At 34.9% G+C, this 14746-nt stretch overlaps 3 protein-coding genes across 8 annotated transcripts; all 3 read right to left on the bottom strand.

The window, feature by feature from the left end:
* Positions 1 to 3334, bottom strand: LOC107908612 (uncharacterized). 6 transcript variants are annotated; one of them, XM_016835834.2, is made up of 6 exons: positions 3215 to 3313; positions 1855 to 1898; positions 1033 to 1758; positions 516 to 599; positions 232 to 342; positions 1 to 154 (listed from the first exon to the last, which is right to left on the bottom strand). In XM_016835834.2, the coding sequence occupies exons 3-5, from the start codon at positions 1739 to 1741 to the stop codon at positions 245 to 247; spliced, it is 891 nt and encodes a 296-aa protein (XP_016691323.1). In that variant the 5' UTR covers positions 1742 to 1758; positions 1855 to 1898; positions 3215 to 3313; the 3' UTR covers positions 1 to 154; positions 232 to 244. The 6 variants fall into 6 exon arrangements, with proteins under 6 accessions (XP_016691323.1, XP_016691324.1, XP_040945223.1 ...); XM_016835835.2 differs by having other exon boundaries at positions 1 to 143; XM_041089289.1 differs by lacking the exon at positions 1855 to 1898 and having other exon boundaries at positions 3215 to 3334.
* A 1016-nt stretch (positions 3335 to 4350) lies between these two features.
* Positions 4351 to 9603, bottom strand: LOC107908613 (ubiquitin domain-containing protein DSK2a). The gene is made up of 8 exons (XM_016835836.2): positions 9064 to 9603; positions 7648 to 8397; positions 6897 to 7108; positions 6704 to 6817; positions 6016 to 6074; positions 5181 to 5209; positions 4925 to 5014; positions 4351 to 4832 (listed from the first exon to the last, which is right to left on the bottom strand). Exons 1-8 carry the CDS (start codon positions 9305 to 9307, stop codon positions 4684 to 4686), a joined length of 1647 nt encoding a protein of 548 aa, XP_016691325.1. The 5' UTR covers positions 9308 to 9603; the 3' UTR covers positions 4351 to 4683.
* Positions 9604 to 10882: 1279 nt separating this feature from the next.
* On the bottom strand, positions 10883 to 14376 carry LOC107908614 (U-box domain-containing protein 15). The gene is made up of 4 exons (XM_016835837.2): positions 13847 to 14376; positions 13632 to 13748; positions 12408 to 12830; positions 10883 to 12062 (listed from the first exon to the last, which is right to left on the bottom strand). The coding sequence occupies exons 1-4, from the start codon at positions 14171 to 14173 to the stop codon at positions 11007 to 11009; spliced, it is 1923 nt and encodes a 640-aa protein (XP_016691326.1). The 5' UTR covers positions 14174 to 14376; the 3' UTR covers positions 10883 to 11006.
* Between the last annotated feature and the right edge of the window lie 370 nt (positions 14377 to 14746).

Below are 14746 nucleotides of genomic sequence, written 5' to 3'. Positions count from 1 at the left end.
TAAAGAAGAAAGAAACTTAAAAAAGGATCATTTCAGAACACATATGACAATACAGTTTTAAGTGTACTGTCCGTACCTTTTCGCTATGAAAATACACGGAATTTTCAAGATAAAACTACAGTAAATACCGCATTAGCCAGCAACTGCAGAACAACTACAAAGAACGAAGATCAGAACAAGTGCGCACGTTTGTGCACCGGTTTTTCTATTACAACTTACAACATTGGTTACCTTGTGATACTTTTTATTTGTACGATTGATCCGGTTGATTCGAGGGTGCTTTAGCTATCTTCATGGTTTTTCCCAGGACATTTAAAACGGCAACACGCTGCAACTCTTTTGCTGTAACAACGGGGAAGAACAATAAAGCACAAAGAACAATATGAATGCTACTAATTGCGATAATTACCGACTGATTATGATGATGGAATGTTATAATTTATAAACACAGTATATCTATACATTCATACAGATAATTGTACGAAAAAGTAATACACGATGCACACGTAAATTACCTTCTTCCAGTGAGAGCTGAATCGATCTTTTTTCGAGTTCTATAGCATGTTTACTGAGTTCAACTGCAGAAAGTGATCGAAGCACTGACAACATAACACGAAATGACTTTGTAACATAAGATTTTTACGATTGGGAGAGTAGATACAGTAAAATTGGTAAAGCACCATGAAGGCCTATGTAAAGAGTCGGATTGCATTTGGCCCTCTCTACTAAAAAAATGGACAAATTAATCCCAGTATGTTACATCAAAGAGCAAATTCATCCTTCTGTTAAAAATTTCATCTATTTTTACTATTAAAAAATGGGCAAATTAGTCTCTATATGTATAGGGACCAGTTTTTAGCAGAACAAATTGATAAAATTTTTAACAGGGGACTAATTTGTTCTTTGATTAACATATAGAGACTAAATTGCTCATTTCATGAGTAGAGGGAGCAAAATGCAACCGACTCCTACTACAGGGGCCTCCATGGTATTTTTACCGGTAAGATTGATTCATTGAAAATACGGACATACTCTGGGTATAATCCTCTAGATCGGACTGGTCCAACTTTTTCAATAGCATCTGCAAATGATAATACCGCTCTTCCCAGTGAAGCTTCTTAAATCCATTCGGACTATCCAATGCAGAGGCTGAGGAATCGAGTGTATGTTGATTGGATTCCAAGGGTGGTGCTAATCTCGTAGCAGATTTTCCGAGAGGTATGGGCACTGAAGGTTTGGCAGATGAACTTGTCAAGGGCGCCATCGGAAGTGGTGCAAATGCTGGAAAACAAGAAACTTTAGGCTCCTTTATTTGGGGCTTTTGTTGGTTAATTTCCTCCACTTGACCACCTGCAGGCCTCGGCTGTTGGCAATTACTTGTGCTGCTACAGTCCAAAGCACAGTTTTTCGCTAATTCTGCTTCGGGTTTTCTACGCACATAAACAAGATGCCCGTTTATAGCACTACTGTTCGGAGATTGGCAGCGTGAAGGACTCACAGGACATTCAGGGGCTGGTCTCTTATTTCCAGAAACCTTAGCAGGATCGATAACAGGTCCTCTATCTTTAGAAAATGAAGAGCTTCCCGTTGAGTACGGCACAGTTCTGTTTTCGTTCTGCAGATCTCTTAATGGTGTCTTCTTTGTACCAACCAGAGGTTGCTTATCACAAGTCGGCAAGTTACTTTCAGGATTCCGCAGCCCGTATTCACTAACTTTAGAGTCTATTGTTTGTTGACCCATCTGGTGATTTTTTTTTTCTGATCAAGGTAATAAATTGACCATGGTCATATAACTGAAATCAAATCAAAACTGAAGATGCGGTTCTTAAACTAAAAACGGATAATTTTTCCGACCTGAATGACCAGATATAGCTTTTCTTTTTGGAATTTAATGCATACTGCTTTTCCATAATTGACAAGCACAAGCCCAGACAAACAAACATATCAGTGTTAGCTTTTGGCTTAAACCGAAAATAACGTAAAATTTGATCAGATTCATAAAAACCAAGCAGATCATGGCATAAATAATAGCAAAAATAGTAACGAAACTATACTAACAGGCCATTTTTTTTTAGTAACATAAAATGAAATTCACACAAATGTAAGACAATCCCTTGAAATTTTATGATTGTGATATCACATTTTGTTTTATCATGTATAACGTTTACCACTTGAACCTTCTCTTCATGTTCGGGGTCATGTCTGAGAACAATAATACAAAACAACCTATTCAAAATACTTTAAAAGAACAAAGTATCTGGCTGATTTTCACAAGATAAAGGAGTTTTTTCATGCAACGAGTTTGGCCTTAGCCGGACATGTCTCGAGGGAAGTGAATGATCTATGGTTTGGAATCTCTTCTAGTTAGTAATTACGGATGAATATCGAGGCAATTCGATATTAAGGATCAAGGAAAACTACCTATGTTTTGCTAACAATAGCAAGGTACACTGCCCTCGGCTCTGTCAAAATTGAAATAGTTTTACCTGATCCATTAACAATCACCATAGATGGTGAACTATTGCTAAGGTCGGGATTTCTAACCAAATTAATGTATCAAAACCGGAACTCAAAACATTTGGGAATAAAGTTCATACTTAAATGCATTTACAAATGGATCCTCAAGTTTGGAATCAATAATTTTTTCAATTCCAAACAAAGAAAACTACAGATTTCAAATAAGCTCCATAAAATTTTATATGGAATTCATTAAACAATATTTAGAATGCATTTTAAATTTGAATTTCTCTTAAATAGAAACAAGATACAAACTTGGGCAAATACAAAATATAACAAATTAGGTCATTTTTCACTCAAATCAAACAAAGAACATTTTAACCCAACAAAAGTCAGAATTGAAGATTATTTCAATTGAAGATTATATCAATCAAAGATACAAATACATCACATATTGCAAAAAATACAAAAGACCCAGTACCCAGGGTGTTTTCTTAAACACAAATTAATCAACTTTTCAAGACATAGGTTCTTCAAGATGCATTAAAGGAACAATACCCATTGAATCAAAATGCAAAAATCAGCACAAAAATGGGAATATTTATGCAATTATATTGAAGTTGATCATATTCAAAACATTCACAATTACCTAACGAATAAGAACATAAATAGGAGACGAATAAAGCAAATGAAGTGCTGCAAGAGGAAAATATATAGAAAATATTGAATTAAAACAAAGATAGAGAAGACATTTTACCTTAGCTCATTTCAAACGCAGAAATAGAGAAAATAGAGAGAGAAAGATCGGTTTTTTCAATAGGCAAGGAACTTTTGCCTCTAACGAAGTAGTTTAATTTACCGTTTAGACCTTTGAACTTTTTAATTTTTAGTTTCGAGGGGAATATTACATCATGACACTCTAGTTTTTGGAGTATTTCTATAATTCCTCCCCCAACATTTGGAAAATTAGATATTATGCTATATTGGCATTAACATGTTTTTTAAATTAAACCCACTGCTCAATGAAAAACTTGCATGAATTTCAAAGTTCCCTTTGTAAATAATTGCTTTTGTATAATAGGGTAAATTGTATTAGTAGTAGTCCAATTATGAAAAGTTATAAAAAGATCACAACTGTTCGACTTTTTCTTTTTTGAACACAAGTCGAATGATAATTTGGCAGCTTTTAAAATTAACATAATAGTAACTTTAGCCCTCAATATTTATACATTGTGTCAATTTGGTATTGATTCTAAAAAGATTAACCCCTAATATTTACAAATTGCATAATTTGATTGTCTTTTTTTTAGATTTGCCCTTGTGACATTGAGAGTTTATATTAAAAGAATGAAAAAAATTAAAATTATTATCTTGGATTTCTGAGTGTTTCCATTTTTGATATATTTTCAATCAAATTTAACTAATAAAGTTGATTTTTTAGCTTTTCAGTTGAAACAAAACTACAAAAAAGATAAAACTATATAATGTGTAAATGTTGCGAGATAAACTTTTAAGAATCAAAATTAAATTGAGATAGTGTATAAATGTTGAGAGCTAAAGATAGAATTATGCCAATTTTAACCCATGTCATTTTTCCATTAACCATTTAATGACTAGCAACTAAAAAAGAAAAAATCGGATAGTTACATGACCATTTTTAAAACTTTTCATAATTAGGTGACTAACAAAGAAGATTACCAATACTTGGAAACTAATAACAGAATTTAACCTTTCAAACTTTATATGAGAGAACAAGCAAGTTCACCTCAATACTGGGGCTAGAAGAAACTTATATCAATGAATGAAAAAGGACTAATCTTTGGATCAAAATGAAAGCTTCGAATGGCTAATTCGCACAGTTCATTTGCATTTGCATCGGGCGGATTCAATGCATGAATAAAATTTTCCCAGTAAGATTCCATTGAAAATCCAAAAGCAATGGAGAACAAAAATCACAATGACATAAGCAGCCTCTTTTTTTATGTTCTTATAACAAAGAAAAAACAATAATCTGATGTGTATGTACATAAGCAAGTACTTGAATGATCCAATCCAAGTTACGCACAAAGCCTATTGATATAAAGTTCTCGGGATCATCGTCATCAATGTGTTTTACTTGCTTACCAAACACGCACGAACAAGGGGATCAGCAGGCATGTCGATAATCTGTGGTTGGCTATGGAAAACAAGCCAAATGAACTAATCTTACAAGAATATTTCGAGGCATTACTGCCCAGGATTTCCGAGAAGTCTCTCAACTGCAGCGTGGACGTTTCCAGAAGTAGCACGAAGTGCTCTAATGTTCTCTTCAGTGTCGTAGAAACCCATTTCTCGGAGTTGTGATAATTGTGTAGCATACAGTTCTTCTGGGGGAACTGGAAAAAACAACGAAGATGGTATTAGTAGTGTAGCAAATTTAATGAAAGTGAAGTTTTCATATAATATGAAAAGATATAATGATGCTAACCATTGGGTTGGTTGGGAACACTAAGGCTACCGGCACCGAGACCACCGAACATATTCATCAACAAGTCCAGACTAGGAGTACCAGGTGCTCCTGGAAATGCAATAAAACAAAATGAAGTGTAAAATATAGTCGAAATAAGAGCTTGTTAAGAGAAGGTGGCAACACAAGCTAGAGAGTTCGATGTTTAACAGAGCCCTTTCAGGCACTTTATCGAAAAAATCTGTAACTACAGTTTGGACTTGTTCGTATTTTGTACCTCTAGTAGTACTGCTCCGCGTTGAATCCCTGTAAGAATGCTAGCTACGGTTAGAAAAGTGATGATAATCATCAAGGTAAGTTCCCACATAAAAAATATTAAGAACAGAAAAAGAATTTGATTCTATTTTTATTAAATCCTTCAGATGGCCAAATCTAAAACAACAATTTAGAAATTATTATGGTAGGTGTACAAGAAATCTAAGTCCAATCAAGAAACAGACACTAATTCACTATAGAAATCGGTGTAATGATAAATTTAACCCTCAACGTCTACATCTTTTACCAATTTGGCCCTTATTCTATTTTTAATTAAATTTGGCCATTAAGTAAAAAAAGAGTCAAATCACTTTTTTTAACGGAAATGCTGACTAAAACATTAATTTTTTAACAATGTTGGCATGGCAATCCATGTGTACTTTATGTTGACATGACATTATTTGTCTTATATGTCACATTAACAAATAATTTAAAAATGATAAAAATTCAAAAATTCAAAAATTCAAAATTCAAAAAAATAGCATGAAGTATAGGTGGGTTGCCATGCGGGCTTCTATGTTTAAAAATTTAACGTTTTAGTCAGTATTTCCGATAAAAAAACAATTTGACTCTTTTTGCAAGGTGATGGTAAAATTCGACTTTTTTAAAAAAGTAAAAGGCTAAATTTAGCTCAAAAAAAGAATGGCTAAATTGACAAAAGATTTAAATGTTATATTTATCATTATACGTCATTTGTAACAGCAGCAAGAACAAGTCTTAGGACAACCTTAAAAACAAGAATAGCACAAAGCAATCCGGGTTTTAGTTACCAATGGAACATAGGTACTATTACTTACTGAGTAGACTGCTGCCGATTGAGCTGAGACAGAAGCGACTGTTGTAAAGTTAGCATTTGCTGCAAGAGACAAAAAAAAAAGGCAAAGGGAAGGTGAACGGGGTGAGTTTACTGCCAAAACAAAACTAGGGTAAAAATATCATAGAGGTCCTTGTACTGGGTGTCATATTGCATTCTGCCCTCTCTACTCAAAAAATGGGCAAATTAATCCCTGCACATTAGATTAAAGAGCAAGCTGGCCATTTCTGTTAAAAATTTCATCCATATCTACCATTAAAAAATGGCATGACTAACAAAATAATCAAATAGTGACAAGTGGTGTGCCACATGTACCTTATGCTGACATATAGGGACCAGTTTTTAACAATAGAAGTGAATGAAACAGAAGAACCAATTTACTCCTTGATCTAACAACAGAGACTCATTTGCCAATTTTTTAAGTTGAGGGGGCAAAATGCAATTGGAATCTGGCTCCTAGTACAAAGGCCTCCATGATACTTTTACCACAAAACTTGGTAATAAAATAATCTTGATATTATCCACTGGGGTAGCCTTAAAATGCCTAAAAGACCGTATCAGCTAAGGTGAGATTACATAAAGAACAAAAGATTCAAAACCATAGAATCATGTAATAATCATTTATCACGTACTCAAAGAGAAATCAGAGATGCAAGCGGCTTAGGATATACCTGCATTGTCTCAGGGGAAAACATCTGACGAAGTACTTCAGGGTTTTGCATCATTTCTCTCAATTGAGGGTTCGAGTCAAACATTCCACGTAGTTGGGGGTTGAGATTCATAATCTAAAAAAGTACACAAATTCTTAACATAACGAAAACGAACAGATAACAAGCTCTCGATTGAAGTGATTCTTCAAAGTACCTGATTCATATACTGGGGATTAGATGCTACACTACGCATCATCTCTGATATAGCTGGGTTTTGCAACAATTGTGTCAACTGAGAAGCATCTGGCATTCCATTCAGCATGGGCGGCATGTCTGGTAGCCCAAGCCCTCCTAGACCACCAATACCGGGTGTCCTAGCATCCGTAGCAGGATTTGACCTTGCAGCAGTATTGGTCTGGGCTGCCCCTGACAATTTGCAGCACACAGATATGAAACAATAGTTGGCATCTAAAGAAAAAAAGGTTTAGATAATTCTAGTTCGCCGTATATTAACTTTTCATACTAAAACTGCAGTAACATAGTGTAGAACATATTGTATTGAAAAACGCCATCGCTTTAGTAATTCATGATCATGAAAAACTAAACATGGCAACAAGCAGTCTCAGACAAAATATTGTAAAAGCCGTCGCTCTACTTCACCATGCAAAATTTCTAAATAAGAACAAATTCTTCACTCAATGGCTAAAAAGAAAGAATCCCTCATTCATATTGCAAAATGTCAAAAGAAAATATATAATTACTAATCACGCAACATTAAACACGGGCAGCAACCTATACTTAAATTAATTCTTAATCAAAACATTCATCACACAACTGAATAAGCTCAGTATAATGTCATTATAGTTTAAGCATTGATCAATATTCAAGTGCATGTTACCGAAATTACTTAAGACCGACAGCTTTTGGGATCATGCTTCAATGAAGTAAAGAAGGCTGAACCTTACCACCACCAGCATTGTTGCTCCAAGGGTTAGGAAGAGGATTCGTATTTGGGGTAGTTTCGGAATCAGTAGTAGAAGTGTTGTTTGGTGAATCTCGAGCTTGAGAATTACCTTGATTGCCCAATAGGGCTGCGAAAGGGTTCAAACCTGGACTATCTACATTACTTCCAGCCATAGTCGTAGCATTCAAAAACGGCTCCTGAACGTTTTCATACATACGCCTAAGCATGTTAAATCCCTCAGGAGAGGATTCAATATTACTCATGGCCCTATCAGTATTTCGCATCATTTCACGCATGAGTTCAGGATTCCTTGCAGTTTCCAACATTTGCCGAAGAGTGCTAGGATCGTTAAGTATATGCCCAAGTTCAGGGTTCCGATCAATTATTTCACGCATTTGGGGATTGCTCATAATCAAAGTGCGCATTAACTCCGGGTTATTCATCAAACTTTGAATAGCAGGTGTATTCATTATTTCCCTCATCGCTTGAGGATTTTGAGTTAGCTGTTGCTGTACTTGTTCAAATTCAGGAAGTCCGGATTCAAACAAACCGAAACCTCCATTGCTACCGAGTGGATTGAGTCCAGTGAATAACGATGCTCCCAGGCCAGCATTGTCGTTAGAACCAACACCAAGCGTGACCCCAGGTGTTGTATTAGGAGTTGCAACATTTGTGGTAGCTGCAGAAGGAGGTGTAGACGAAGACGGGGCGGAACCACGGACCATGTGGACCGTATGATCAGCTTGCAAACCTTCAATAAGGATTAAAAAAAGTGAAATACTTCAGCATAAATTTAGGTTCACATATTACAAATTTACTTAACCCTCCCATGGGTAAAAGCACCATAAAGGCCTTTGTACTAAAAGTCAAATTGCATTTTGCCCCCCTTTACTTAAAAAATAAGCAAATTAGTAATTGTACATTAAACCAAAGAGCAAACTAATCCTTTCAGTTAAAATTTTCATCAATTTCTACTGAATAACCGGAGTTACACTTGGTGTGCCAATTTTTAACAGTAAAAATGGATGAAATTTTTAACAAAAAGACTATTTTGCTCTTTGATTGAACCTACGAGGACTAATAAGAAAAATATAATCAGACTCTTAGTACAGGAGACGCTGTGGTACTTTTACCCCCTCCTATGAAATAGATTTATCTTCTAAAGTAAGCATCACATACATAACATTTATATCCAAATGCCTTAATCAAAAACAGTCTAATTCCTAAATACTCTAATTAAGAAAATCAAGCATTTTATTAATACAATCAAAACTTTTTACCAGTACCCTTTTTAATTTTTTAAGAAATTTCACCGTTTTCAATATTTCTCTAAATACCAAAGATTAAAAAATAAACCCAAAAAAAAATCATCAAGAAAAAAACAAACAAAATTCTAAAATCAATTAAAACTTATTACCATAACTTTGAAGGGTTTGGTCATCTTTCAATATTCGCCCTTTATAAATCAATCGTTGCTGATCAGCTGGGATATCACAATTCTGAGCCAAAAGAGCTTTGAAAGATCCAACGGTTGATTCAAGGTTGGTCCTCACCGTAAATTTTGTACCGTTCGAGCAGCGGATATTAACCGTCACTGCCTCTTCTTTTTCTCCTACATTGCCAATGGGTCGTGACTCACTCGAATCCCCTTCCGCACCCATATCTTCCCTCTTTCAGATCAATCAAAAACCCTAACCCTAGAAAAATTTTGATGAATACGAAAATAAAAATAATTTCCCTTCCTTTCTTTTCCTTCTCTATAAGTAAAGAATCCTGGGAAATGAAAATTGGGGATTCTAATTTCTTACTGAACAGAGCGCTTTTTTGTCTTGTGAAACAAGAGAGAGACGGAGAGACAGACCGTAAAGAAAAAGTGGAAATTTGGGATATTCTATTTTCTTTCTCTCCAAACAACAATTTTTGTCATGTAACTAATAGTAGTGTGCCACGTTTCGTTAGAAAATGGTATCTTTTTCTTGGGCTTCTTTCTTGAAATGGGCTTAAACTTTGTTTGGATTCAGTCCAGTTTTATAGTTTAGGACTCTGACCCGAATTTAGAAATTCGATCCAAATTTTATTTATTCGTAAAAAAATTGACAATCTTAACCATTCAAGCTAAATTCGAAATGATTTGATCTCGGAATTATTTGAAATTGAAATGATTTAAATTTGAAGTGATCGGAAGTTACAATAATTCGATTCGTAATGATTTGACTTGAAAAAATTGAGTCTCAGACTTAAATAACCGAATGAATTTAAAATACTTTAAACTCGAAATAATCTAAACCTAAAATAACTTAAATCCATAATTAATTGGAATCAAAATAATTCAAATTTTTTAAAATTTTGTGAATCGAAAAAATAACATTAAAAGAGTTAATTTTGTGAATGGAAAAAATAACATTAAAAGAGTTTTGTCTAAAGGTGTTCATGGGCCAAACTTGAGTTTATATATTTTTTCAATTTTGAGTCAGCCCGACCCATTTTACATAAAAATAATAAAAAGTATAAAAATAATTTTATATTAAAATTTATATTTTTATAATTAAATTTAATGAAATTTTTATTTTTAATAGTAAAACGAGTCATTCGGTCGGGTAGGCTCGGGATAGAGACTAAAACTTTTGAAATTGAGTAGAGATATTTATGAGCCGAGCCAGGCTTAAAACATTATATTAACACATTCACGCTCCCTCAAGCTTGACTCAACCTGAAATATAAGCTTAAAATTTTCCTCAAACTCACCCATATTTGTGAATGAGTAATTCAAACTTATTTTAAACCCGCTCATATTATTTTTTAAATTTAAAAAATATATATTTATATTATTTTTAATTTAATATTTAATAATTTTATCCATTTTTTCGTTTATTAAAATTTCATATATAGGTATTAACAATTTTTTTAATGTTTACATTATAATACAATGTATTTGATTTAATTTTTAAATGTGTTATAAATTATATAATATAAAAATATATATAATATAATATAATATGTTATAAACTTTGAAACAGGCTGAGCCGGGTCAAGCTTAGACCTTAAATGTTCAAGCCAACTCATATTTTAAGCGGGCCTATTTTTTTGTTTAAACCCATTTTTCGTCTAAATACTCTCAAATTTCAAGCAAACCTTTGGACTTAGCCTAATATTTAATTGGGTCTCGATTTAGCGCATGAACACTTCTAATTTTGTGTCCAAACCAAGTCAACTCGAGAATTATTCAAATCCCAATATGACTAGCAAAGTGACCGGTTAAAAAAATACTGCAATGGAGCTTGTTTTACACAGGGAATAACATTTACTTGGGCGTAAACTTACAGTTTGCAGAGACAATTTAGGAACCATTTGAAGAAAGTTTCAAGGAATATGTTCACACTTACTCATATGCTGCAACAATGAATTAGCTTTCCTTTGAGCTCGATTTGTCCCATTAATGGCGATCTCTCTCAACGGTTCATAAACACCGAACTGAAGTGCAGCCAATGTAAGCGACGAATTATTCAACCCGAGTTCCAAGAGTACTGAAACGGCACATTCTTTGTTCTTCGGTGTCCCGCTCCTAATAATTCCCACCAATGTCTCAACAAACGACAACCGTCCGATCTCATTCCGTCCTTCAGGATGTGACACGAGAAGCAACAAGATTGAGAGCGCCTCATCGACCATGTCCAAGTTCTTATCGTCGAGCAAACGAAGCAATGGTGGGATAATGCCGGCTTTAATGGCTTTGGACTTGTTGGCTTGGTTTAAAGACAAGTTAAAGAGTGCAGTGGCAGCATCTTTTTTGCCTCTGATGGTACCATTTTGAAGAAGGCTTACTAATGGTGGGATCCCATTGAAGTTTCCCACATGAATTTTGTTTTCGTTAAGCATCGATAAGCTGAATAAAGCCGCTGCGGAGTTTTCTCGAGCTTCATCGGTGCCGTTTTGAAGGATCTCGATGATGGCTTTAATGGCACCTTCTCTAGCAATGAGCCTTTTGTTTGTTTCATCAATTGATAAGTTCAATAGTGCAGTGACTGCGTGTTCTTGGATCTTGGAGTCTGGATAGTACAATAGCTGAACTAAACCCGGGATTCCTCCTGTGTTGGCGATGGAAATTCGGTTCTCCGGGTTTTCTTTCGATAGCATTCGGATTTTCATGACCGCGTCTCGTCTCACGTTTGGGTGGCTTGAAGATAGATCTTTAACCAACAAGGAGATTTCTTCCATGAGGTCGGCTGAATAGGTATCGGAAGACGGGTAGGTATCCTTCTTTGGCAGCTCAAAGTTGTTCTTCTCACACCATTGGAGAATAAGGTTACGGAGTGCGAAATTTGGTGCTAGAGACAAGTGATCCAAGGTCTGTCCAGTCTTTGGACAGGTTCGATGGTTCGAGTTTAGCCACTTTGTAATACTTTCTCTTTCGTAGGTCTTCAAAAACAACAACAACAATCATATCAGTTTTCTTGCAACATGTAAGAAGGTTTAACCAAATTTACGAGCAAATTGTAATAGCTTCAGGCCTAAGGAAACTTTAACTTTACGGGTTTAGGGTTTACGACTTTTATCTCATATATTTATAGTCCCTACATCTTTACCGCATTGAACTAGCTCGAGCTCTTATATCATCTACTTAAGCATCGAAACTTGTTTTGGAGCACAAACTCCCTCTTATGCCCCGAATCTTACGTGTATATTGCAAACACACCCGAACTCCGAACCCGGTCAAGTCCACAACCAAAAACACATCAACAATATCCAACAATATTATCTTACCTGTCCAGTTGCCACAATAACAGGATCTGTCATAATCTCCAATGTAATGGGGCAAAGAAATTCATTAGGTATCAATGAAGATTGACACCTCCGAAGAGTTCTCGTCGAAATCGGACCATCGAGCGAAACGGTCTCATCGATCCCCACGATTAGTTTGAACTTTCCCAAAAGGTCTAAGATTTGCTGTACGGTTTCATTGTGTCCACCTCTATGTTTCACAAGTTTTCGGATAGCTGCAGTTTCGGCTTTCAAATCCGCAATTGTATGCAACTCGAGCTTGTTTGCTAGTCTTTCGAGTATAGCAATGTCTGCATTTCGATCATCAGTTTTCGAGAAAACGACCATCATATCCATTGCTAATTCCATATCTTGTGTATCTGTTCGCCTCTTTGCCCTTTTAAGTTGCATTCTCATTAGCTCAACCTAAAAGCCAAAAAGTACAATATGTAAAGGGTAAAAAGTGGGAATATTTGGATACTTTCATGAACATATATGCTTGCTTTTGGAAAACACTAAGCAAGAGAGACCTCAAAGTGAAACAAAGAACAAGAATTAGCAACTCTTAAACCCATATATAGAACTAAATCCAAGAGGACGAGTTAGTTTTAGATCGTTCGAATTTTAAAGTTTTCAAATCTTTTCAGTTCGGGTTGTTTTAGGCTCGAGCCAAATCAAATTTGAGACTCTCGCTTCTCGAGCCACGTCCATTTTAAGTTCTTAACTTCAAGTTCAACTCATTTTTTTTAAGGTTACAATACAATTACAGACAAGATAGATTAAGTTCCGGTGACTTTAAGTTCAGTTAACAGATTCCGCGCATAATTTGCATATCATGTGACTCATACTCGTTAACAGACTTGTATTTTCTTAGTACAATTTCTAAACTATTCGTAAACTGTCTCACCTTTAAATCAAAAGATAATACACATTTAAACTCTCGTCCTCTTATAATAACTGTGCTTTCATCTATTATTTCGAGGTCATTTTAGATCTGGTTTAGGTCATTTCGGGTTTGGATTCTTGTTAGATGGATTGATTTAGAGTTTTCAGTTAAAATTCACAAGTAAACCCAGAAATTATCAGTTATTCCATACTTACAAAGTTAATTTCTAAAGCAATTTATGAAACCAGATAGAAGCAAAAGAAGATGAAGAAAAAAAAGAACAAAGACAGCAGATTCTGGGTTGAAAGGAATAAAAACAAAAGAAAAGGGTGAAAAATTACTTGCTCTTTCACTTCAACTGAAACTCCAAGTTCATCATAAGGCATCCCATCAAGCGCTTGGTTTAATTTATCATAAACACCATGAAATCTAGACAGCACTGCTTCACTTTCCATTGCCTAATAATTTCCACAAACAAAACACGCAAAATTCCTCAATCAAATCAACACAAAATATATTAAAAAATTGAAAAAAAAATTGGAACCAAGTGATTTACCAAATATATCTTGCTTCCATGGTTACAATTCTTCAACAATTTCTTTGCTCCAAGCAATGCTTTCTTCAAACTAACCAGAGAATCCATACCCGAAACACCCAATGGGTTACCGACCTGATCTTTAATCTCCTCCAACAATGGAACCAAAAGCTTCAATCTCCTCACTAAATTCAAGCAATCCTTCCTTTGAGTCTTCCTAAATCCAGCGTAAGATCCAACGGTCTCTATCACTTCCATCAATTCCCTAACCACCGCCGCCGCCGCCGCCACTTCACAGTCTCCCAAAACTTCCGATGAACTCAAATCCGTCGGAATCGGGCTCTCCATAGGTAACCGACACAAGCTTAGCTTTCAAAAAGGTACTTACAAATCCTTCTATACTCTCACTTCAAAAAAAAAATAGTGAATTATGACCAAAAAGGCAAAAAAAATGGAGGGGTCAGCCACTAATGAGCATTTATAGATTCTAATTCTTTTAATAGTTTGGCGGTTTATTGAGGAATATGTGTTTAATAACGGTTAGTTGGCGGGGTTTAGTGGTTGACTATAAGTAGAAAGTTTTTTCTTTTTTTTTTTGGGGGGCGGGGGTGGAGTGGGCAAAATAGAAAAAGTGAAAAGTAATTTTTGAAAAACAGTTATGGGTTCCACGCAGTTTTTGGTTAAATTTTACTATTAGTCCCTGTATTTTTCGAAAGTGATGGATTCGGTATTATACTTTAATTTGATCAAAATTAGTCCCTATATTTTTAAAATTTTCCAATTTTAGTCCTTTCATTTTTCAAATTTTATAATTTTAGTTCTGACCCAAATAATAGCCAAAGACGAAGCCAGAAGTTTATCTTTAGTGGGTCAAAACTAAATTATAAAATTTTAAAGGTGTCAAAGTATAATTTTATCTTT

This window comes from Gossypium hirsutum, chromosome D02 (assembly GCF_007990345.1).
Source record: "Gossypium hirsutum isolate 1008001.06 chromosome D02, Gossypium_hirsutum_v2.1, whole genome shotgun sequence".
In the NCBI taxonomy this organism is placed as follows: domain Eukaryota; kingdom Viridiplantae; phylum Streptophyta; class Magnoliopsida; order Malvales; family Malvaceae; genus Gossypium; species Gossypium hirsutum.
The sequence above is the reverse complement of the archived record's forward strand: the minus strand, read 5'-3'. Positions and strand labels throughout refer to the sequence as shown.